A 26569-nucleotide genomic window follows, 5' to 3' on the forward strand; every position below is an offset into this window, starting at 1 on the left:
AACTGTAGTGTCCCACCTGAAGCTCATAATTGTCCCACCAGAAGCATGTTTCTCTCCTCATCCATCTCAGAAAATGTCACCATCAAACCAAAAGGCTGAGAGGCATCCTTTGTGTCGACTTTTTCTTAATCCCATGTGTCTGACCCGTCATCTAGTTTTGAGGGGTGCGCTTCCAAAGCACCTCCCAGCTCGCCATCGTCTCCCCGGCTGCTGCAGCCCAGCTTCGATCTGCTGGTCCTGATGCAGTGTCCTGCCGACCTGCTTCCTCCACCCCAGTCCATTCTCTGCGAATCAGATGTCCCGTCAATCATCCCTCCTCAGAACACCTCTCTGGACTTCAGAATGATCGCTAAGAATCTTCATCAGATTTCAGAGGACAGTTTTTTTCATTTCGGTTTTCCTGGAACCTACACAGTACCTGGCACGCAGTAATTGTTGATTTTTACAAACGAATGAACTAATTAATGAGACCAACAGTATTAATCAGAATAATAGGTAAAAGTCGAGGTGTGAAAAAGGAGATGATATAATATGAAAAGTTAAACATTGATTAAGAGCCACTGTGGCTCAGAAACTAGTGCTGTGTATCGCAGCGTCGAAAGGGAACGTGAAAACAGATTTCAGAGGAGGAAGGATATGTGTTCATCAGAAATAGACATGCTATTTGTTTGGGAGTATAAAGTCAAAGGAATTTGCCCTGGCCGTTTTGGCTCAGCAGTTAGAGCGTCAGCCCTTAGAACGAAGAGTTGTGGCTCAATTCCTAGTCAAGGGCACATACCTCAGTTGTGGGTTCAATCCCGAGCCCTGGCTGGGGTCATGCGGGAAGAACCAATCGATGTCTCTCACATGGATGTTTCTCTCTCTTCCCCTCCCTTCCCGCCCCCACTCTATCTAAAAAAAAAAAAAAAAAATCAATGGAAAAATATTCTCAGGCGAGGATTAAAAAAAAATTAAAGTCAAAGGAATTTGCGTTTCAAAAAAAGTTAAGTAATAAATAATGCCCTACATAAAAAAAATTAATGCAAAAATATTCACTACATGTGTATTTGTTTTAATGGCTCTCAGAGAACAGATGTAAAAGTTTAACTACTACTCCATAAAGACACTCAGACAATGGATGAGACTGGTGTGGTAAATGTATGATTCTGGTTCCGCTACCAGTGTAAAATTGAAAGCAAGAGTCAAGTAGTTCTTCCCTAACCCAATATGCAGCTCCGTGCCTTTACATCATGCAAACACAGAGAACGAGGGCTGCCTACGCCCGGCTATATTGAAAATGAAAACAAAAACAAAACCCACAGCTGTCTATTCTTCTACGGACATGCTGCCCACTGTGCCCTCTATCGGGGGCTGTAATTGCAGTGCATGCTAAGGTAGAATGTTCTGGAAAAGGCCAAGGTTAGAAGTCAGGTAGAAACAATATGTATCAGAAAGACTGCTGGCCTCATTTCTCTGTAATACCGCCTGGCATAGTACGGAGCACACTGTGGAGTGTGAAATTGTGACATTTAGAATCAAAAGACAGCTGTGAGCCTGGCCACCGAGACTTACGGACCCTGTGTCCTAGGACTAATCTCTCATCTTCTCTCAACCCCAATTCATGCGGGGGGAAAATGAGGATTCTAAAAAATAATTACACGTATTTATCTGGGGGTTTTAATGATGATGAAATGAGATGATCTATATGAAAACATGGAAAATGTTAAATTAATAACTGCTCAGCCGTAACGGAAAACACTTGAGCAAATGCCTCTGTGTTTAGAGCCTAGGATTTGTTTTTCTATAAGAACTGCTGAAATGCTCCAAAAAACATCTAGCCCCTGAATAACAGTGTGAAGATAAGGGGAGAAAGAGCAGGGGCAGAGAAATGCTCTAGCTGGAGACCCTTCTCTTGGGAAAAAAATAACACAACAATGCAATTATTTTTATCTTCAGGTTCTTCAAGAAGCCAATCAGCAATACAAGTGTATAGATTCTTATTACCATACCCAAGACAATTCTCTACTTTTAGTCTTTCACAACCCAATGAATAGACAACGCCTGCATTGTGATCACTGGAATATCGCTCTTCACTCCAATGTCGGATTCAGGTAACCAACTTAGCTAGTTTACTTAGTTAGCTTAGTTAGCTTGCTAGTTACTTTCTTAGATTTTATTTTCGGAGCCTAAGCTAGGTGGTTCAGCTCAATGAATACATTTGTGTAGTACTGTAGGTCCAACCCAGTCACAGAGTTGAGTATCTGAAGTGTGCCAGGCACTGTGATAAGTACTGAAACTAGACCACTAAAGAAGACACGATTCCTGGCCCCCTTGAGTCTAGTGGAAATGTTATTACCTTACGTTTGATTTACTTAGACTCTAATAAAACAACCTCTGAAAGATTCTGTGTATGAACTACAAAACATGACATTCTGCATGCTGGTGTAGGGTGACTCCACTTGGTTTGGGACAGACTGTCAAGCAGGGTGATTGAGAGACATATCAACACAGTGGTCAGGTTCCCAGCAAACGGAGATCTCTAGGAATCCATGATTTTTTTTTTTCTTCCAAGCTCCTTAGTTATTTCTTTACTCTCTAGAAATCTTGCTCTCTCTTTTCATTAACAACAAAGGCATTTTGTTATTTTTTTAATACTGGTTAATATGCAGGGTGTCCCCAAAAAATGTATACAGGGTGTTTGTAGATTCTATTATGTTTTGAAAATGAAATATATTTTAATAAACACTGGCTTCAGAATTGTTCAAAGTTGTGTATACATTTTTGGGACACCCTACATATCCAGTATGTATTATTTGTATAGCATTGTTAGTCTGAAGGGATACAGGACGATACGGAGAATGAACTTAGAGGATAACTGGGGAAACGGGCCATGTGCACGCACACACATACACAGGAATACGACTTCTGGAGCCATACAGTTATTTGTGGAGTAAGGCATGTAATAAGCATACCAAGATAATATCTTGAACTAGATATTATGGTTTTTTATGTTTTGTCTTTTACTGCCAATAATAATACTTTTCTTTTCTAATCTTTTTTGCTCACTAGGATTTCCAATGCAATTTTGAGAAGGCTTCCTTGTGTTGTTCCAGGTTTTTAATATTTACCTGTGAAATATGTACTTTTGCTGTAGGATTTCTGTCAATACTCTTTGTCAGTCTCCTCCTGTTACTAGTTTGCTGTGAGTTCTTAATCATAAATGGTTAAGTCATATCAAATGATTTTTCTGTATCAATTCAGGTGTTCATATTTTTTCCTTTAATCTGTGAAAATGCTAAGTTTCATTAATAGGTATTCTGGTGTTCAACCAACCTTGTGCTCCTGTGAAAAATATAGTTTGTTCTTTTTAATAAATTGCTGCATTTGCTTTGTTAATATATTATTTAGAAGATTTGCATCTGTATTCACAGACAAGATTCAGCTGTAATTTTCCCTTCTTCAAATGTTCGTGTCTGGTTTGAGGTTTGAGATCATATTAGCCTTATAAATTATCTGGGGAATGTTCTCCCTTTATTTCTATTTTTTAAAATTTTTTGAAAGAGTCTGTATAAGATTAAGATATATATTCCTTTGGTGTTTGGTAGAGCGTACAGATAAAAATATCTAGTCCTGGGGCTCCGGCTGGGTAGCTCAGTTGATTAGAGTGTAGTCAGGATACCCCAAGGTTGCATGTTCGATCTCTTGTCAGGGCACATATAAGAATCCGCCAATGAGTGCATCAATAAGTGGAACAGCAATCGATGTTTCTCTCTCTCTCTTTCTCTCTCAATTCAATAAATTAAAAAATATATAGCCCTGATCAGTTTTGCTCAGTAGTTAGAGCATAGGTTCGCAGACCAAAGAGTCATGGGCTCGATTCCCAGTCAAGGGTATAAACCTCGGTGGCGGGATTGATCCCCGACTCCAGTTGGGGTCATGCGGGAGGCAATCAATTGATATGTCTCTCTCACATCGATGTTTCTCTCTCATCTACTCCATCTAAAAAAAAATCAATGGAAAAATATCTTTAGGTAAGGATTAAAAAAAAATAATAATAATACACACATACACACACACACACACACACACACACACACACATATATGGACCTGGGAAGAGGTACAATTATTGATTGATTCCATTTCTGTCATGGTTATTAGACTCTCTGGGTTTTCTGTTTATTTTTGAATTAGGTTTGATTTTTTCTGGGAATTTGATCATTTTACCTGTTTTCAAAGTTATTGGCATAAAGTTGATTATGATATTCTTGCCTATTTAATGTATTTTATCTGTTTTTCTTTTAATTTCTAATACTTGTAATCTGTGATTTCTCTATATTTTTCTGAATCAATTTTTGCCAAAGGTTTGCCAATTTTGTTTACATTTTTTTAAAATTAACTTTTGGTTTTGATCCTTTCCCCTTTTCTATTTTGTTTTATTCTCCTTGTTATTTCTTCTCTTTAATTTATTTGCATTATTTTGATGTCTTTAATCTTTTTTTTAATCCTCACCTGAGGCTATTTTTCTGTTTATCTTCAGATAGAGTGGGAGGGAGGGAAGAAAGGAGGGAAAAGGGGTGGGGAGAGAGAGAGAGAAACAGAAACATGGATGTGAAAGAAACACATCAACTGGTTGCCGCTCGTGCTACCAGGACCAGGGACAAACTGCAACTGAGGTACATGCTCTTGACCAGAATCGAACCCGCGACTCTTTGGTCCGAGGGCTGATGCTCCAACCACTGAGCCAAACCGGCCAGGGCTTGATGTTCTTAATCTAACTTCTTAAATTAAAAGCTTATCTCAGGATTCTGAGTTGGTTTTTGTTTATTTTTGTGTTGCTTTGTAAATATTTAAGGCAAAACCTCTTATACCACCTTAGCAGCTCCACAAAAAATCTGACTGTGTTATTATATTTTATTTCTAATTTCCATCATATTTTCTTATTTGACCCATGGATTACATAGAAATGTGGAGTTTAATTCTAAACATTTGGCTGTGTGTTACATTTGTGTTATAGTTGATAATTTTAAGATACTAGTCAGATAACATGTTCTATAGAATATGAAGTTGTTGAGATTTGCTGTATTATGTCAGTTTTTATAAATGCTCTTCTTTGCATAAGAAAGTATATTCTCCAGTTTTTTACTGCAGGGTTGTATTTTTTAAGTCTTACATATTTGTTCTACTTTTTGAAAACTTGATCAATTAATGAGAAAAATTATTTTTCTAAAGCTTACTATGTGATGGTAAATAAGTCAATATCTTCCTGTAATCTTATCAGTTTTTTACTTCACGCATGTTGAGGTGTTGTGCTAAGCAAGTCTGTCCTCTGCTCGGATTTTCTCTTTCATCTTCAATTACTTTTGGTGATTTATATTTTTCTGTGAGATCATGCATGACTTCTAGATTTTCCAGTCTATTGGAATAAAATTAAAAAGAGTAGTCTCATGATAACCATCCATTTCTGAGAGAGATGTATTAATGTCTGTCTTTATGATTATAGCTTTGTCTATTTCCCCTCTCTGTTCTGCATGTGGACTGTGTGTGTGTGTGTGTGTGTGTGTGTGTGTGTGTGTGTGTCTGTGTGTGTGTGTGTATAAATTTATTGTAGAAACCGTGTTTTTAAAAGCATCCTTCTGTAATGGATTGCAACTTTTATCAACATGCTAAAACATCCCTCTGGGTTCCCTTTAATACTTTTCATTTTAAATTTAACCATGTCTGATACTAATAATGTTGGAAAATCTCTTTTATATAAGAATTTACTGATGTAACTTTCTCAATCAGTTTACATGTCAACTAGGAATATATTGTGTTTCACTGTATTAAACAAAAATTGACTGCAGTGATTAAACTAGTAAGAGGATTATTTTTCTCCTGCAGCAAGAAATCTGGGCTGGCCAGTGTCTCAGGGACAGAGCAGCTCTTCCCAGAAGCCCAGGACCCAGACTTCTGGCTTCCCAGTCAGCCACCTGCCACCCTTTTATTGTGCTGCATCATTGTGATTTGTAGATACGTGTCTTGTAAAGATCAACTTGAATTTTGACAGTCATTCTGAGAGCCTCTGTTTTTAAAATTTTTAATCATAATTATAACAATATTAAAGAACTTTACATTTTAAGTAATTTAATCTATTTACTTTTTTTTTTTATTGATAATGTGTTGGGCCTCATTCTTACCAGTTACTTTTATAAATATATTTCTATTTTAAGATTAATCCCTTTCCTTCCTTTTGTTAGAGTATTTTAGCTTATTCTTAGCGTGTGGTTTTTGTTTTGTTTTTGTCACACATTCTATTCATATTCTTCTAGAGGTTACACTTACCCTTTTCAATCACATAGTTAAACATTTTTATATTATAGCCAGAGTTAATGATTATTAATATCATTTCACAGAAAATGTTAAAAAGTTTAACATATTGCCCTGGCAGGTTTGACTCTGTGGTTAGAGCATTGGCCCAAGGACTGAAGGGTCACAGGTTGATTCCCAGTCAGGGGCACGTACCTGGGTTGCAGGTTCCATCCCCGGCCTCAGTCAGGGTCATGGAGGAGGCAACCAATCGGAGTGTCTCTCTCACATCAGTGTCTCTCTCTCTCTCCCTGCTCCTTCCACTCTATCTAAAAATCAATGGCAAAATATCCCCAGGTATGGATTAACAAAAACATACATACATACATATATAAATATAAAAAGTTTAGCATATTTTTACTTACTCCCAGTAAATATTCTACCTCCCATCTTGAAATTTTCTAGAACTTTTGCTTCCAATTGTGAAGTACTATTTTAATCACAAATAAATAGCATAAATAGTTCTTTACATTTAATTATTAATTGCACTTTTTCCTCAGCCCTTTCATTTATATCCCATGTTGTCTTCTTTCTTGGATTAATTTCTTTTTAATGCAGCTGGGATACATTTGTGAATAATTCTTTCAAAAAGTATCTGTGGGTGGCAAACTTTCGAAATCATTGCATGCTGAAATGTCTGTATTCTCTCATCCCTTTGAATACTGGTGTAGCTGTGCATATGGGCCTGTGTTTCCCCATCACAAATCACTAGTAAGTATTCTGGGTTTTTGGTTGAAATGCAAATTCATTGAAAGGTTCTAAGCATCCCTGGCCAGTGTTGCTCAGCCCGTATACTGAAAGGTTCTGGGATCAATTCCTGGTCAAGGGCACATACCTAGGTTGCAGGTTCAATCCCCTGCCCTTGTGGAGGTGCATGGGGGAGGCAACCAATCAATGTGTCTCTCTCACATCATTGTTTCTCTCCCCCTTCCCCCTTCTACTCTCTCTGTAAATCAATGGAAAAAAATAACCTCAGGTGAGGATTAACAATAAAAAAAAAATTAAAAAAGAAAGTTTCTGAGCAGAAGAGAAACACAATCTGACTTAAGAATGAAAAGGATCTTGTGCCCAGCTGGTGTGGCTCCGTGATTTAACATCGACCTATGCACCAAGAGGTTGCCGGGTTCAAATCCCAGTCAGGGCACATACCCAGGTTGTGGGCCCGATCCTCAGTGAGGGGCATGCAGGAGGCAGCCAAGTGATGTTTCTATCTCTTTCCTTCTCCCTTCCTCTCTCTCTAAAATCAGTAAAGAAAAAAAAATGTTTAAATAAATAAATAAAAGGATCTCTAGTTGTTGTGTTGAGAATAGATGGCAGGGGTCAAGGGTAGGAACGGAAACCAACCTGGCAGGATGTGACAGTGGCTTAGACCAGAAAGACAGCAGTCAAGGAAGTGAAAGTGGTCAAACTTTGAATATATGCTTTCAAAAAGTATTCGGGTATCCTGACAGCAAGAGGAACATGAGAAAATGAGACTAGTCAGGATGGCTTTCTTGTCACCTGGGCACGTAGACTTGCCCCAGCTGAGTGCGGCTCTCGGGGCTGTGCAGGGCGAGTCGGGGGAGAGCAGGGGTCCGTCTGGGACGTGTTGAGTCTGCATGCCTTCCACCTTCCAGATGGTGACGTTGGTACCGGTAATTCATAGTGTACAACGCTCGATTTATTTCTTAAAAGGAATCAAGAATTAGAGAAAATTATGAAGCAATCTAAGTGTAGAATTCATCTAGCTTTATTTTTTTTTTCCCATGACTTTAGTCATTATACTTACACAATTGATAATAACTAATCTTATCATCAAACCTAAATATTTCAACTTTTTCCCTCAGAAACAGCTCTCTTTGGACATTCACTTGTAAGTATACATAGGATTTCAGCCCTGGCCAGGTAGCTCAGTTGGTTAGAGGGTCATCCCCATATGTCAAGGTTTCGGGTTCAGTCTCTGGTAAGGGCACCTACAAGAAGCAACGAATGAATGCATGAATAAGTGGAACAACAAATCTCTCTCTCGTTCTCTGCCTTCCTCTCCATCTCTCAAAAAAAAAAAATCAATAAAAACGCATGCCTAACATTTAGTGAAATAATAGTTATAATAATCAGTATAAACAGGATGAATGGATTTGGGAACAAATATGACCGACTCCCGGTGAGTAACAGCTCTCTGAGTGAGCATAGATGCGGGAGTAGCTGAGGGCACGGTATTTAGGATGTGGCTGTTCACAGGCCGGGAAATTTTATGGCAACACTGGAGTGTTTCAGCTACTCCAACGAGTGAGTTAGCTGACAGCCAATTAAAAGAGTTTCCATAGTACTGTAAAATTTCCCGAAAAAGAGATTGCACCATAAAACTCATCGACTCAGTGTTGAGAGTGGCCTTTTCTCCAAACTGTCATCACCTCTTGTTATTATCAAATTTTTTAATCCTTGAGTTGGGTGGAGATATCTCATTTATTAAAATTTACATGTCTTTAATTGTGAATGAAGTTGGGCAGCTTTTGTATCCTCACTGGGAATCTGTAGTTGACGGCTTTGTACAAAATACGTCCAGCATGTTTCTGCGTCTGTTACCCTTGTTACCCAGGCAACTGAGGATCAGTTCATTTTATAACGTTCATTTGATCTGTCAGTATCTTAAGTATTTATTGACTTTAATAATAATAACTCAATTGTCATCTGCTCTTCTATTTTATAAGGAATTTTTTGGAACTTGTTGCAAAATCCATCCAAGATTGGATCATGAAAGAAGAAGCTGTGTACAAGGAATGTAAAATGGCTGAGGAGGAGGTTGCTAAGACCGAGGCTGAGCGGGAATTGAAGTCTGTTAATGCCAAAGTTGTTCCTCCTGGCAAAATGAATCCTGTTAAAAAATCTAATAGTAAGCAAGCTGTTGAACTTATACAACGCCAAAGACATTCTCTTGTTTCTTAATTTAACCAAGACTGAATATTTTAGGATTAAATAGAGTTGCCTGCAAAATTGCTGCGGCTCTTTGCTTTCTCTAAAAAATAGAATACCTGCATTCCAAATACGATGAAGTCATGCCCGAGTGGAATAGTGGCCCCACTTCCTACCAAGTCTGATGCTTCCCTGCGTTATACAGATCAAATGTGATGTTAGGGAAATGCCAAATATCTTTATTTTGGTAAGATTGATACATTCAGTTACCTAAGATTTGTTGACTATAAGAGGTCAATTCAGAGTTAGTGTATCTCATTAAAATAATTATAGATTCCAAGAGTGAGTTTAAAACAAGAGATTCCTTAGAAGAACAAACAGAAGCCAAGACTAACCCTGGGTAGGAATCTAAAATTCAAGACAAAAGGGATTTGGGGGCGGGGGGCTGTGGCAGGGATTTGACGTTCGGTCCTTCTATGAAACTTTAGAGAATTACTAAGAAGTTCAATTTTCTCTGGTTATAGGTAACAAAGGAATAAACAAAACAGAAATAACAGATCAAGAAAAAGAAAAAGAGAAGGAAAAAAGTTCTTTCATTTTAGAAGGCTCTCTCAAGGTAATACAAGGAAGGAAATAAATGACACTGAGTAATCACACATTCAAAATTTTTGGTGAGAATTTGTGTGGAGTAAGAGGAAATGATCTTTTTGCTAAACGTTCAGAAATAATTGAATCTGTAATGAAAGGACAGTCTCTCTCCTCTAAGCTGTCTCCTTTACCAGATGCTAAGCCTTTACGAGAAGCTGTCATTCATTTTTACATAATCAAAATCCAGGGCAGTGCCTTGTGCAAACTTGTTATACTCTGTTTCTGTGGCAGGTGTTTATTTTGTTTGTGAATTTTTCATTGGAATTTTTAGTGATAAAAGTAACATATGCTTTTCATAAGTCAAAATTATCCTGGCTCTCTTAAACTCCTAAAAAAAGAAATATTAACCATTTTGTGTTTTCTATGCTCATACAGCATGTGTGCACAGATATAAAGGTTTCATTTGTTTGGTTTTGGTTTAGATTTGGTTTGGTTTTTGACTCTGCTATATGCTTTTATCTTCTTAGCAACATATCATGAATATTACTTTCAGACATTATGCAGAGATCTAACTTATTTTCATAGCAATATGTTAGTCTATAATTTAGATACATTTTAATTTATTAGATAATTACCTTATTAATAAGTACCAGTTACGTTTCTATAGAACTATTGAACTTTTAGCCATGGCCAGTTTGGTTCAGTGGTTAGAGCATTGGCCCACAGACCGAAGGGCTGTGGGTTCAATTCCCCACCAAGGGCAAAGCTAAACAAGAGTATCACGAATTTGGGTAATGGTCGCCTTTGGGGCAGTGGAAGTGGGTAGGAATCTTTGGGCGGCTAAAGATTGTCTGTTTCTTGACCTGGTGGTGGTAACAGTAGTGTTTACTTGGTGGTGATTCATTCAGCTATTCACTTAGGATTTGTGCTTTTTTTTGTATGGAGGTCATAGCTTATCAAAAAAAGATTTTAAAAATCTGTCACTTTTTTTAGGGTCTCAGGACTTTTATGTTTTTGGTTCCTTCAGGTTGATTCCACCTGAGATTACACATTAATTTTCTTACACTGTCTTAGAATATTTTCATAGACATACTTTTCGTGTTCAGATAGCTAATATAAAATTCATTTTTTATAGTATAATGTAAGGGTCTTACTTTTTCTTTGCCCAGATAGACTGTCATTTTACTAGCGCTTGATTTTTCCTCTTGGCCCAAAAAGCCTAAAATGTTTACTATCTGGCCCTTGATAGGAAAAGGTTAGAATGTAAACACTAATTTCCATTCTACTCTTTGTTGCTCAAGATCACTGTTGCTATTCAGGGTCTTTTGTGGTTGCTCATAAATTTTTGGAATATTTGTTCTTGTTCTGTAAAATTCGCCATTGTTATCTTGATAAGAATTGTGTTGAATCTGTAGATTACTTTGGGTAATATGGACATTTTAATGATGCTAATTCTTCCTATCCATGAACATGGTATATGCTCCACTTATTTGTATCTTCTTCAATTTCTTTCTTGAATGTCTTATAATTTTCCAAGTAAAGGTTTTTCACATCCTTGCTTAAATGTATTCCTAGGCATTTTATTCTTTTAGAACCAATTGTGAATGAGACTATTATTTCTAGTTTCCCTTTCTGGTAGTTCATTATTTGTGTATAAAAATGCAACTGATTTCTGGATATTTATTTTGTATCCTGCTACTTTACTGAATTCATTTATCAGTTCTAGTAGTTTTTTGGTGGAATCTTTAGGGTTCTCTATATACAGTATCATGTCATCTGCAAAGAGTGACAGTTTTATTTCTTTTCCAATTTGAATGCCTTTTATTTCTTTTTCTTATCTGATCACTATAGCTAGGACTTCCAGTACTATATTGAGTAAGAGTGATGAAAGCAGACATCCCTGTCTTGTTTCTGATCTTCAGGCATTTCTAGCCATCTCTCCCTTGTGGACAGAAATCCCACTGCTTTTCACAGCCAGATGTTATGTGGGCTGGTGCTCTGGGCTGGGGAGCCCAGCTTGGTATTTAGACCCCATATTTCTCAAGGGAAACCCTCTACACCTGATATATCCCTCCAGGACTTCAGCTGCTTCCCATGAGTGCCTGGCCAGCTCTCTCACACGTCCACACTTCCTACCAGTCTCAGTGTGGCCTCCTCTGTAAGTCCTTGGTTATAAGGCTTCTCTGTAGCTAGTCTTCAGTTGGTTATTCAGGATAATTTTTCTATACTTTAGCTGTAATTCCAGTTTGGTCCTGGGAGGTGAGTATAACTTTCACCTACTCCACTGCCATCTTGGATCTCTGCTTATTATTTGTTTTGTGGAGCATTTCTTCTCATATCTTTCTCCTTTAGAACTTCCTTTGGTGAGGATTTGCTGCTATTAAATCTCAGTCTTCACTTATCTGAAAAATGGCTTCATTTTATCCTTATTCACTAAACACAGTTTTCTTTTATATAGTTCTTGGTTGACCTTTTTGTAAACTTAGTACCCTTAAGGTATTCTTTCATATTTTCATAGCTGCCTTTGTAGTTGTTAATAAATTAATTTTAAAATATATGTCATTCCTTTTATAGACACTTTATCTTTTCTCTCTATCTGCTTTTAAAACATTCGTTGGTGTTCTGGTAAATGTTTAGTAATAACTCTCTAAGGAAAAAAATGTGTGTGTGTGTCTAAGTTTATTCTAAATTTTACTTATATATAGTATGTATAGTACACAATTGACAGATAATAAAACACATAATACTTCACTATAAATTCCATTTAGTCAATTGATTCTCATAGAATACCTTCATTGACTTTTACTAAGCTCTTGTGTCCTTAGCCAACCTACAGTTACAATAGGCACACAAGTGTAGTTCTAATATGAATGTTGATTGATATTTTCATTGACATGAACAAGTAAGACAAAAGTGAACAAATGAATATATCTCACTGATTCGTCAATGACATGAGCAACTTCTTTGCTAAATCAGGTACTAATTTTAAATATTGGAAAACTATTTCCTCAATTTTTTGTGCTAGTTACAATGTAACAGCTTCAAATATGACACACTTTTAAATTTAATCTGAATTATTAACATTTTTTCTATCCTTGTTTTAAGTCTGGATAATCAACAGTTAATCCCTGATTTGTGGCATTTGTTGATATCTTTAGTGTAAATACTCCCACATGGCCACTTTCAAGCTACCAATATAATGTCACTGAATGCGGAGTTGGAAGCAATATACAGTAGCACACCATTATATTGCATTTCTCTGATACAGATATGGTTGACATTGCCCAAAAGCATAGATAATAATGAAATGTAACAAAATAATTAGGAAGGTGGTAAGTTTTGAGTATTTGTTGCCTTTGCTTTAATGTGTTATTTGATGGTGCATTTGTGTAATTTAATTTTTAATAATGGCTGTGGCTAATAATCTGCTTGCACAATTTCTGAAAATGTAATAATAAATGCTTTCAATACACTATGAGCTGGGTCCAGAACACCACTTCACTTTCTGCTTTTGATTTATTGGCCTTTCTGAAGGTTAAAATTAGTGTCTTTCATCCACTCTAGAAAGATCTCAGCTGTTATCGCTTGCAAAATTGCCTTTTCAAAAGTTCTGTTCAATTTCCAAGAGGGCTTTCAAATTCACCTTGTTATTTTTGATTTGCTTCTCATTTCTTACTTACATTTTTGATGCCTCTTTTTCTTTATTTCAGAATATTGAAACACTTATTTTATATTCTCTATTTGATAATTCCAATATCTGCAGCCTTTGCAAATATAATTTTACAGTTTGTTTCTTCTTCAGGTTCTTGCTTTGTCTTTTGTTTCCTCATGTTTTGTGATTTTCATTTGGGAGCTCACATAAATATTTTTAGTGTGAAGTTTTAAGATAATGTACATTTTGGCCATTAATCTATGTGAGGACAGGCTTGTGATTAGGAGTCTTCAGGAGAGATTCTTTTCCCACTCCCACATACTTTAACTCAGGGCCAAGGAGGCAGGCTAGAATCCATGGTCTTCCTCGTTGGTGCAAGATAAAACACCTGACCTATTCAGAGGTCTCTGGTCTGATCTCCCGAATTATGTCTCTAGTCCTCATAACCCATTGAAAATCAAGTTCTGAGCTGCCACACCAGCCAGGGCTAATATTTTAAATGTTTTTATGCCAAGAATGTTTCTTCAGACATCTGATCTACCATATTGCTGATTAACCATGTTTAGCACCTAAATTGTGGATTAAACTAATGTTGAAAGTATAGGAGTCAGGGAGACTCATTAAGCAGCTGATGCAATAGTTCAGGCTAAAGATAAAAATACCTAAACTAATGATAATTGCAACAGAGAGTGAGAGAACACACTGAAGGAAAGACAGATCTCTGAAGAGAGTTGGCAGTGTTTGGTATACAGAAGGTCGGGGAGAGAGGGAGAGTCAAGGATGACCCCAAGGTCTCTTGTTCTGTATTTTGATGTGCCAGATACCTCTTAGAAAGATCAGGTTAAATGTCCTCCAAAATGGATCCAAATGGGATAGCATTTCTTTTAAAATTCCGTTACCATTTTCAATGCGTTTATAGGCATGGAAAGAAGAACAAGATCGATTAGCAGAAGAGGAGCGCATAAGGGAAGAAAAAAAGGCAGAAAAGAAGAGCAAGGACGCCGGTAAAAAGAAAGGCAAAGAAAAGGCAGAGAAAGAAGATAGTAAAATTGCAAAGAAAAAATCTGTTCCCAAGGAGAAATATAAAGAAGAGCAAATAAAACTCCCAGAAATACTAGATGATATTCTCCAGGAACCGGAACCTGAGGTGGTTTACCCGGTAAAGCCAACTTCCTATAAAACTTTATTGACTCATTAATAATTGTTTGGGGGGGAAACACAGCTTCTGTGGAAGCATTAGATTCCCAGTCTTGAGCACCACTGCAAAGGCCTGGGGTTTCTTCTAGGGTAGTTGATCTCGGACCCGTATTGCACCCTGATACGTATGACCTTCTTCATAGCCAATCTCCAAGACAAGACACCCTCAGGCCAGTCTTTCTTGAGTTGCCATGAAGCTAGGTTACTAAGGACAGAAAATATGGAAATTTGACACAAAAGCACTTTTAGATTTATGTAAACAGGCAGCTGTGACAGGTCAAAGGTTGGCTTCACCTGTCTCGGATGACAGGACTTGAGTACATTCAGTTGTCTCTCTGTGGGCACCGTGTTTTTTGCTCATGAGCTTTTATCAAACCTCTCTTTGCCAATCTGTCCTTCAGGCAGTTTTACAATAAAACTTCACAGGGAAAAAAAAATGGAAAGAAATGTAAGCAGCCCTTGTCCTTTCTAGCGACTACTCTGTGACAGTTGTCCTCAAGCTTTAGCAGCCGTCAGGATCACTTGGCGCTCTCTGAGCAAGAGTAGAAAATGCCTAACATTTTCATGTGGAAATACTGCTCAATGTATCAGTTCACTTTAAACCAAAAATTAACAGCCAGTGAAAGCAAAATTGATCTCTTCTTGCACTGCCTTGGCAATGGTATGATTTGATTTTCACTGGTTACAAGAGTGCTCCAGTGAATACAGTTTAAAATCATGGACCGCATTGAATTCTGTTGGTCATTGTAACATGACAGGAGGTACTAACATTAATGTGGGCACTGGTCTGAGTCCACAGTGACAGACGAATCCTTCAGCAGAAATGAAGCTTAGAGCAACTAAGCTGATGAGCTGATTTTTGTTGGTTACTGTTCCACACTCAAAGCATGATGTTTTCTCTTGTAGTTTCATGGATACAATATGGGAGATATACCCATCCAAATCTCGGGCACGAATTATTATCTGTATCCTTCGGATGGAGGACAGATTGAAGTAGAAAAGACAACATTTGAAAAAGGTACATTTTGAAAGCAGACAGTTAATGGCTCACCTGGGGCCCTGGCACTCCTGAGTGTGATAGGCGAGAGTGGCCACGGGCCCACGACATTGAACACTGCCAGACTTCACATTCCTCTGCTGCAACTGATCCGCCAGGCACAGGCCCCCTGCAAGGTTAGCTGGGACACTCAGATAGGAAACTCCACTTGTTAAAATATTTAAATATTTCTGTATCAGTGGGAGATAGTATAATAGTGACTGCAATCAGCAAATAGTTAATAATATTAAGTACAACACATAGTGTTTTCCCAGTAGCCAAGCACATACTGTGAGTTTAGAGCAAATGTCTCATTTGGGCTCTGGGGCAGAGCTTGGGGGCCTGTTGCCGATATCCAGCTATTTTAGCAACAGAGAAATTGCCTCTGGATTCAGAAGTCTTTAAGAGGGCGAGGGACGGATGAGCTGAGGAAGACCGAGTCTGGAAAACCCTGAAAGAAATGCTTAATTATTCTCAGAAAAGTGCAGATATGGCCTCAGGGACCCGTCAGAGGCATCTGGCAGGGCTGATCTTTCATGTGCTTTAAAGATTCCTCAGGTAGGTTTGAGGACTGGGTTTTATTTGTTAGCTTATTGTCCGGTAGGGATCAGTGGTCTCTGAGAGCTGAGAGGTCAGTGTGGAGGATGTGAGCCGTACCCTGTTTAATGTCCACAAGGTGATGCACCTCAGCAAGGGACAACATAGGTTCCTCCCACCCCCACAGTCTGCCTCCAGCCCACCCCTTCTCCCTCCCTAACCAACCTTCCTTCCTTCCTTCCTTCCTTCCTTCCTTCCTTCCTTCCTTCCTTCCTTCCTTCCTTCCTTCCTTCCTTCCTTCCTTCCTTCCTTCCTTCCCTTTCATTCTTCTTGTCATCTAATGACTATCAATTTAGTAAGGAAATTATGGCAAGAGTTAGATGCTATTCCCTATGTGAAATCATGACTCAAGTGGAAGCATCATTAGATAGTAACCGCCACATCACATAAAGGATCACACCAATGGGTTTCAAAACAAAAAAGCCTCCCTGACCAATGGCTCAGTGGCTGGAGTGTTGTCTTGTACACCAAAAGGTTTCAGGTGTGATCCTGGGTTGGGGCACATACGGTAGGCAATAGATCAATATATCTCTCTCACATTGATGTTTCTTTCTCTCTCTCCCTTCCTCTGTCTCTCAAATCAATAGAATCACATCCTCAAGTGAGGACTGCAAATTATTCATATTATTTAAAGAATGGTTTGTGGTATGACATATCAAATGCCAGACCATTTTTTAAATAAGGTTTATTTAAAACATGAAAGAGACACCCTGGCCAGTTTGGCTCAGCGATTAAGCATTGACCCGAGGACCAAAGAGTCCTGGGTTTGGTTCCCGCTAAGGGCACCTACCTCGGTTGCAGTTTGTCCCTGGCCCTGGTTGGGATCGTGTGGGTGGCAACCAGTCGATTGTCTCTCTCACATCAATGTTTCTCTCTCTCTCTCTCTCCCCCCACTCTCTCCCTCCTGCTCTATCTGAAGATAAATGCAAAAATGTTCTTGGGTGAAGATAAAAAAATTTAAAAATAAAATAAAACATGAAAGAGATTTTATTACTCTATAAGTATGCATATTTATTTATACTGTCATGTGCATTAGTATTTCATGTTTTGAATATCATCTCTAAGAATAGTATACAATTATTAGTCATTCGAATTGGAGCTCAGAATCACATAACTGAGAAAAACACTGGACTCAAGTTTTGTAATGGTATTGTAATAGTATTTTCAATGACCATTTCTCACTCTTAGTGGGATTTGTATATGCATACAATATATATAAGTCTCAGATGGTTCATAGTAAATGCAAAATTTTTATCCTAATCCTATCAATTTTGCGAGGTGATAATGTGCTCAAACTGGATTAAAAAAGAAGAAAACACTGAGAGAGGAGACAAAAATGAGTCAGAACACGAGAAGAGAGAATGTAGTATTAGAAAAATTCTTACTAACAATAATAACTACTGTTTATGTAATTCTGTATAAGTTGCAAAACCCTTTCATATTATGTCATGTGATTAAAGTCGAGTATAAGTATACATTAGTCTCAGCCAATTTATTTTCTTTGATTTGATTTGAGATGTGAATAGAAAGGCAGCAAATATCTCCCTGATCCACCTGCCTTATATTCCTCGAATTCTACCATCACTGATTGCTTTAGGCATCTTTTAACAAAAGTGGTGACATCCCAGGCATTTCCATTTCCTGGCTTGAATTCTATGTTACATTCTTTCAATGTCTTCTCAAGGAACTTAACAGGCATCACAATCAGCCCGTCTTCTATCCCATGATCCTTCCCCAGGCTCAACATTTATCAAAGTGAAAGTGAAAAAGGACAAACACCATTTTATAATTCATTTAAAAGACCCTAAAAAAATTATAAAAAAGGAGAAAGAAGAAGAGGATTCTTCTTCCGAAGATGAGAAGAAAGGAAGAGAGGGAGAACAATGTACTGAAGCAGGTAAGCAGAGTCCTCTCTGCGGTCAATAATTCAGCAATGTGTTCAGCCCATCCACCTGACAAAATACACACGCGTTCCTGCATTTAGCATGTGATTTTCCTCTCTGGTAACTGAAGTGTTTTGTCATTCTGGCTATACACATTTTCCCTAATGAAAGAGACATGACAGAGCATGTGTATATACATTATATGCATAGCCCATAGTGGGCTACTTACTTGGTTTTGTCCCCTCTGGGCACCCAGCTTTTGATTCCAGTTGTAATACAGCGTCTACCTAGCCTGGCTACCTTTATCTAGTAACACTGAGTTTGCAGTGTCCTTTCTGGCCTGAATTTTGTTTTATGCACTTGTATCAGGTCCTTTTTAGTTGATGCATACTGAAGGTTTAACTTCTCTCCAATATTCATTGCAAATGAAGGGTTTCCTCCTGTGCTCTATTACTTAGTTCTCCCTATAGTATCAAATGTCTCAAGTTGCAGGGACAAGAGAAAACTCCTAAATTTGACCATGGGAGTCTCTATCTGCTTATAGAAGAGACTTCCAAGTGGCTGTCCATTGATTATACACCATGAAACTTCCTGATAAGACGATTTGACATCTCTAGGCAACACCCAATGGGGAAATTGCTTCTTGCACAATGTGATGCAGATTATACCTGCAAAAGGAGATGAGTTCATTAGTAAAATGTTTTGGATTCAAGTTAGTAATAAAAACAATAACTAAGTCTTGCTAATAAACTTAGTTATGGTCACAGTATTTTTCAAACTCAAGAACACAGTGTTTGACAAGTTTGAATGTACCCAAGAACTTAAAACAAACATTTTTTTAATTAATGTTTTGTTTTTCTTGATATAAAAATATATGGTTTATTATAAAATGTTAGGGAATATAGGAATATTCGAAGAAGAAGAAGAAGAGTGGCCAATAACTCTACCACTCCTACAGTGACCACTATTCGTAGTGCATTTCTTTCTTTATCATCGTGAGCTTTTTTTTATTCATTAAATAGTAATTGAAAACAAACTTGTTAATAGATTTTATATTTATTCATTGATATATATATTATAATTTACTTAATGATATTCATGTTGTTGTGTATTTAGTTGATTTCCACTTCGCACTGAGTTTGGCTCCTATTCCTTTTTACTAAAATGGAAATGTCCTCGATTTGCTTTCGTCTTTCAGAACAATCAAAGAATAAGGCTGTCAGCAAGTTTGGGTCTTTTTCTGCCACTTTGGAAAATGGAATCTGCCTGTCGATCAGTTACTATGGATCCAGTGGAGCTGTGCCAGGTGACAGAGACGTGACAGAGCACGAGGGTCCCATGGCCGAGGGTGCCTGCCATCCTCCGGCTGCTCGCGTGCTGCTGAGCACGTGCTGATGGAAAGCCCCTCATTTCCTGAAGGGTGGGAATGCACCTGAGGTGTGTACATGGACGTGTGCGTACGTACATACACATACTTAGAAAGGAAAAGTTCTTTGAAACATTTATCATATAAAATCTTATAACCACACAGACATCTGAGATCACATATACACACATATATATTTCAGTTATCTTTGTTAACTAGCCTAGGAAGATAAGTCTGTTAGCTGGTGCCAAAGAAAGCATGATTTGCCAAGGAATCCTCTTGGTTTTCTACCGAATACTGTTTTTATGAATCCTGCGATTAGAGAACCACTACTCAGAGTGCCTCAGAACATTGGTCTTAAAGGAGCCATTCATGGACATCTTGAAGGATTTCTTTACCCCATTTTTAATAAACAAATTCTTCAACTGGAAGCTATTTCCTTACAAACCGCAAAATAATGTCACTTTACCAGAAACTAACTAGAAAATCTTGTGGGTTCCCATGCATTTTACAGGAATCTAACCACAACAGATTTTTTAAAAGCTTTACAAAAATCAAAAGATAATCCCTGTGCTATATAGCCTTAAAACTGTGTAGAGCGTGGTGATTTAATAACCTGTCGTACTATGGACTTGCATTTCTGCAGAGACACATTTCATGGATGTATATAATCCAGTGTCTTACCTTGTGCCAAATATTGTAATATTCCAGTGAGTTAGAGAGCCCATTAAATCTGTTAGTATTTTTATTTTGTTGGGATTTTTGTCTTTTAATTTTGTATTTGATTTGTTCTTAAACTGGCACTTGGAAAAGTCATTCAGTGTCTAACAGATTATGTATTTAAATTTATATCACGCACAGTCACTAAAAACTTCTATCCCCTCTGAACATAGGTTATCATTATGTTAGATTAAAGTACTGACAGTCTACTCTCTGTTGACTATGTTGCTGCTGTTTCCTGGTTTTCTTATTCTTGATTTAATCTTTAAGTAATATGCAATTATTTCATTTAAAATGGTGCTAATTTCAGGTTTTAAGTATGACATTTGAAAATGTTTATAGTGTGGATAAGTAATTTTTACTTCCTATGTATTAAAAATAATTGAAGGCACTAATTTTTGTAAAAAAAATATAAAATACACACACATATATGTATTAATTAACATATATATAATTAATTAATATATATATAATAAATTCCTTAAGGATGCATATTATACTAATATTTGAGAACATTTACCTGCTAATGGCTAAGCAAGTTTCCAATTCATTCTCCCGTTTAACTGGGGATATACAGTTCTCTAAGCCTGTTCCCCTTCCCTAACTGAAACGGCGTGCCCATTGATCAGTAACTCCAGTTTACTCCCCACAGCCGCTGGCCACCACCATCCATTCTGATGGAATTTGACTAGTTTAAATACCTCATTTAGGGGAATCATGTGGCATTTACTTTTCTGTGACTTGATTATTTCATTTAGCACAATGTCCTCAAGGATCATCCATGTTTCCAGATATTGCAGAATTTTCTTCTTTTTAAAAACGGAATCATATGTATGTACCACATTTTACGTATCCAGTCGTCTGCCGATGGACCTTTAGGTTGTTTTCACATCTCGCTCCCTGTTCCTCTTGTGCCTGTTGGTTCCTCGAGTGAACTCTGCTCTCTCTTATCTGTAACACACCCTCTCATGCTGTGCCTCCTGCCCTAGCACGGTCTCTTGCTACTTACACCACCACCTCCAACAAGTGAACTTCCTCCCACACTCGGGTCTCAGCTTATAGCTGACTTGCTCTGTGAAATGCTTCGGATCAAGCAGCACAGCGTGAGAGTTGGGTTTTGGAGGTGAGTGACAATGGCCTCGGCAGAGACTCTAAGGCAGGGGCTTCTAGATGCCAGGAACAGTGTGCACCAAGCTCAGTGATCTAAAATCATGACACCTTGATGGAAAGGCGACCTATGCAGTATGGCCCAGTGTGGGCTGCACCGAGGCGTTTTATGTTAATAACCTTCTTCTGGGTTCCCACGCCTCTGTACTCCTCCCTCACGGACTGAGCACACTGCATTGTACCTGAGGGTTTCTTTACTGGAACTGCCCATTACAAGTTCCTCTCAGTCTCACTCACATTGGCTACCCAATTTATAGTACTAGGTACTCCATAAATATTTACCGAATGAGTAAATGGATGGGAGTGAGGGGGAGGAGTTTCCAGCTAGCTCCTGTAACTAGATGTCATCCACTGGTTTACATACCGTGCTTCTAATGGGTCATTCATCACCGATATGAATGAAACTATGGTACCATTACTCAAAGAATCCATTGTCTAATGGGAAAAGAAAACAGAAAAATAACTGCGTAAGTGGTAGAAATTATGTGTAAACAGAGTACTGGAGCAGCTAGAAAGTACTTCAGACAGAAGGCAAAGCATCTGAGATGGGGCTTTAGAGAGAAGTGGGAATTATCCCCACTAAGCAACGAGGAACAGGAATTCTAGACAGTAAGAACCATCTGTAAGGATACTGGATTTTGTGAAAGCGTCCATCTCTACAGAACAGGGGACAGTGGAGTGTGACTGGGGGGAGGAAGGTGAACGTTGTCCTGGGTGAGCAGTGAGTGGCAGAGGTCTTCACATAAGTGACATGATCAGATCTGTTTCAGGAACATACTTTCAGTGACAGTTTGGAAAGTACACTGAGTGGTGATATTGGAGGTGTCATGATACCAGTTAGGAAACTTGTGCAAAAAATGTAAGCACGAGAAAGTGAGAATCTGAGCTGAGGTGCTAGGATTAGATAGGGGAGGCATGATTTGAGAGACATTTCTGAGGGCTTGGATGTAGGAGGTGAGTCAAAAGGAGAAAATGCAAATGACTTCCATGTCCCAGTTGAGAGTAAGGTGCCTCGTGGGTCATGGCGTTAACGAGAGTGAGCACGAGAGAGGGCACCCGGCTTGGGCGAGGAGCCACTTACCGAGTCTGAAATGTGTCCAGTACCACAACCAGGGAGAGACATCCAAAAGCAGCTGGAAATAAGCATCCGGGGCTGAGAAAAGAAAGGTTGTGTCTTGAAATGTCAATCTTGGAGTCATTAGCAAGTGGATGACAGTTGCAGCCCCAGTCCTGAAGGTGATCGCTCAGACCCGACCTATCTTACCGAGTACTCGGCCCAGGCTGAGCATCACAACCACATGTGACGTCTCACAGAGATGAATGCCTGGGCCCCGTCCCCAGTCTGGTACAGGAGCTCAAGGTGGGGGCCTGAGCACTGGCTGTCCCGTTGGGTTCCATGAGTAGTCATGGGCAGCCCACGTTGAGGACATCTGTCGTATAAGGATGAGGGGGAGAGCACCGGAACCAGCAACATTGCACAGATTGACAAAAGAGGAAGAATCAGTAAAGGAGGCTAAGAAAAAACCGGCCAGAGAGGGAAAAGGAGATCCAGGTGGGAGCGGCGGCGTGGAACCCAGAGGAGAATAAAATTCAAGGAGGAGTGAACGCTCAGAGGCTCCCAACACAACTCTCCACAGATCAGCTCTCCTTTTAGAATTCTGACAGTTTTTAAACCCAAATGAAAGCAATCTTCTACAAGAAAACTTCATTTGTCCTCTCAGCTTAGAAATTGTCTTTTCTGAATTTCCTTGTTTGTATCCCTTATTATGTTCCTATTTAATATGTCCTTGAATTGAAGTTATTTGAGTGCAGATCTTATTTTGGCTTTGTAAGGTCTTTCGTGTTTTGTTTTGTTTTGTTTTGTTTCAATTATTTCCCACTACTCCAAATATTTTGTATATAAGAGTTTCTCAATAAATATGTCTCAATTAAATGAAGAGGTGGTTACTGCTCTATCATTAGGAGTTTATAATATAGATGGGAAGGCAAGAACATGTGAAATAATGACTCCATCAAATATATCATTGCATTAACCTCCAATACTTTATCTACAATCTTGACTTTCAAATCAACTACACGATGCCTGAAATCTGTCCAACTGATACATCATATTCAGCAAGGTTGAAATTGTTGCCGACATGTATGAATGCATGAGATGTACTTTTTATCTAATGAACATATCAGATGTAGATGTCTAATTACTGTTTTCTCCTTACAGAGGACAAGGACCCTAACTTGGAAGCAATGCTGAATATTCCATCAGCACTCCTTCCCACAGTGATTCCTGTGATAGTGCCTGTTCCTCAAGCCAAAGGAAAAGTGAAACCCAAAGGCAGAGAAAAACCCAAAGACTCTCTTAAAGAAGAGGAGCACCCAAAAGAAGAAGAAAAAAAGGTGCATGGGCCCTGCCATGGGTTCTAAAGTGTGCTTCTGCCTCCATGTCAACGCTCTAAAAATCATGAGTCACATCAATAGTGTCGTGACAGTGCATATATTTTATGGTGCAGATGCATTAACATTTCTTGAAGTTTCCATTCTGAGTGAACAAGAAGAGATTTGCTCACAGGAGTTAAATTCTCAGGCCAGGAGACATACTGTCATATACAAACTACCTCAGTCACTCATTCTAAATTCAGAATGACTACTTCAACTTTTTTCCCGCCCTGGTTCTTGGGTGCTTTTACAAGTTCTACCATTTCTTATTTTAAATGATTTGTTTAGTTCCACTGAGATGCAACACTGGAAGAGGAGACTCTCTAAAGAGTGGAAACATTTACATTTGGCAGCCTTGGACTTAGGTATTGACTGACGTGCTAAGAATTCAGCAACATGAAGGACAACCCTCTTCTAGAGGAGTCCACCCTCTATCTCCAACCCTTCACCAAATGCACACATACACACACACCACATGCTTTACCTCTAACCATTTTCCTAATAGAAAAATACAGATCAAAAGAAAGAAAGACGGAACCAACTGATCAAATCTTCACTCTTTTACTGCTACAGTTGTTCCGTTTATACAATGTACAAATACCAAACTTATTACAAGAAGAAAATGTGTTGAAAATGATCAGAGACCTTGATTTCAGACTCTAGCCCTTTAAGAGTTGTGGGGTTTGAATGTTACTTAGCCTTTTCTCCATACTTACATAGCTGTACTAGATGCGTTTTCTCAAGCTAGGACATTCGGTAAGTAAAAATGTTCAAGTAATGAACAGAATAATCCCATTAATTTGGCTGAAAGCAATTTGGTAATACACCAGTTGGTTCACCCAACATTTTTTTTAATTGGCAATAATGAAAAGGGGGGTATAATTACTGGTTTTGTGGGTGATGATAGATTTGTCATGGCAGGTTTGAGTCTGAGTATTATCATTCACTGGACAGAAATTCTTTTTAAATTTCTTTTTCCTTTATTGATTTTTGAGAGGGAGGAAAGGAGAGGGAGAGAGAGATAGAAACATTGATGACAGAGAACACCAATTGGCCACCTTCTGCATGCCCCCCACTGGGGATCTGGCCCACAACCTGGGCATGTGCCCGGACTGGGAATCGAACCGGCGACACTCAACCACTGAACCATACCGGCCGGACTCACTTGACAGAATTTCATAAGGCTTTTCCTCTTAATTGTGCTTTGTGTTTTTAATTGATTTTCAGCTAACTATTCAGATTTTATTCTCTGTTAGTAACAAAGACAGAAAATGTAAGTGATCAATAATAGTAGCCTAGTTAGAATAAACTGCAGATCCAGCAAAGGGAGATCAGCTGGAATGATTTTAGTGGCTAACGAGAGAGCCAAGTGGAAAAACTGAAATGATTATCATTAGGGATTGGATGTGTGCTCCAGAAAAGTTTCCATTTTGCAGCACACATAAACAAACAAGGCATTTAGGCATAGTTAGCATACAATTACTTAGTATTTTATATATTTTTATTGATTTTCAGAGAGAGAAACATTGAAAATGCAACACTGAGCCCCTGCCTCCTGCACCCTCCCCCCGCCAGAGCGCCAGCCTGCAACGCCAGGTGTTGAACAGCAACCTTTCAGTGCATGGGATGACACCCACCAACTGAGCCACACCTGCCGGGGCTTAATTACTATTTTTAAGTAGACATACTCAAACCCTCATTAATTTATAAATAACTTTTTTATTTATTTATTTTTCAATTTTATTTTTGTTACAGATGTTTCTCGTTTTTTACCCCATTGACACCCTCCTCCCTACCCCCACCCTCGCCCCGATCCCAGCTTTGTTGTCCACGTCCATTGGTTATGCATACATGCATATAAGTTCTGTGGTTTATCTCTTCCCACTCCCCACCACACCCTCTTCTGAGGATTGTCAGTCTTTACCCTACTTCCGTGTTTCTGGGTCTACCCTATTCCTCAGACCATTATATTCATTATATTCCATATATAAGTGAGATCATGTGGTATTTGTCTTTTTCTGCTTCGCTTGTTTCACTTAGGATAATACTTTCCAGGTCCCTCCATGTCGTCCAAAGGATAAGAGATCTTTCTTTCTTACAGCTGCATAGTACTCCATTGTGTATATGTATCACTGCTTTTTTATCCATTCATCTACTGATGGACACTTGGGCTGTTTCCAGATCTTAGCTATTGTAAATAGTGCTGCTATGAACATGGGGGTACATATATTCTTTCTGATTGGTATTTCAGGCTTCTTAGGGTATACTCCTAGAAGCGGGATCACTGGGTCAAATGGCAGTTCAATTTTTAATTTTTTGAGGTAACACCATATTGTTTTCCATAGTGGCCGCACCAGTCTGCATTCCCACCAGCAGTGCACTAGAGTCCCCTTTTCTTCACACCCTCGCCAACACTTGTTGTTTGATGATTTGTTGATGGCGGCCATTCTGACAGGTGTGAGGTGATACCTCATTGATGTTTTAATTTGAATCTCTCTGATGATTAGTGATATTGAGCATTTCTTCATGTCCCTTGGCCATTTGTATGTCCTGTTTGGAGAGGTGTCTATTCAGCTCCTCTGCTTATTTTTTAATTGGGTTCTTTGTCTTCCTTTTGTTGAGTTGTATGAGTACTCTATATATTTTGGAAATTAACACCTTATCTGATGTATCATTGGCAATGATGTTCTCCCATACAGTGGGAGATTGATG

The 26569-nt window shown here is 38.5% G+C and overlaps 1 protein-coding gene across 1 annotated transcript in view; it reads left to right on the forward strand.

Moving 5' to 3' along the window:
- The window catches only part of SPAG17 (sperm associated antigen 17), a 184697-nt gene that overhangs the window by 96269 nt on the left and 61859 nt on the right, over positions 1 to 26569 (forward strand). Inside the window, exons 18-25 of the mRNA XM_036273222.1 lie at positions 1936 to 2090; positions 9017 to 9198; positions 9743 to 9834; positions 14378 to 14617; positions 15562 to 15673; positions 18027 to 18185; positions 19370 to 19477; positions 23643 to 23818. Of these exons, the coding sequence (XP_036129115.1) occupies positions 1936 to 2090; positions 9017 to 9198; positions 9743 to 9834; positions 14378 to 14617; positions 15562 to 15673; positions 18027 to 18185; positions 19370 to 19477; positions 23643 to 23818 (1224 nt within the window). The remainder of the gene's footprint in view (positions 1 to 1935; positions 2091 to 9016; positions 9199 to 9742; positions 9835 to 14377; positions 14618 to 15561; positions 15674 to 18026; positions 18186 to 19369; positions 19478 to 23642; positions 23819 to 26569) is intronic.

The sequence above is a fragment of the Molossus molossus genome, unplaced genomic scaffold (genome assembly GCF_014108415.1).
Source record: "Molossus molossus isolate mMolMol1 unplaced genomic scaffold, mMolMol1.p scaffold_m16_p_20, whole genome shotgun sequence".
NCBI classification, from domain to species: domain Eukaryota; kingdom Metazoa; phylum Chordata; class Mammalia; order Chiroptera; family Molossidae; genus Molossus; species Molossus molossus.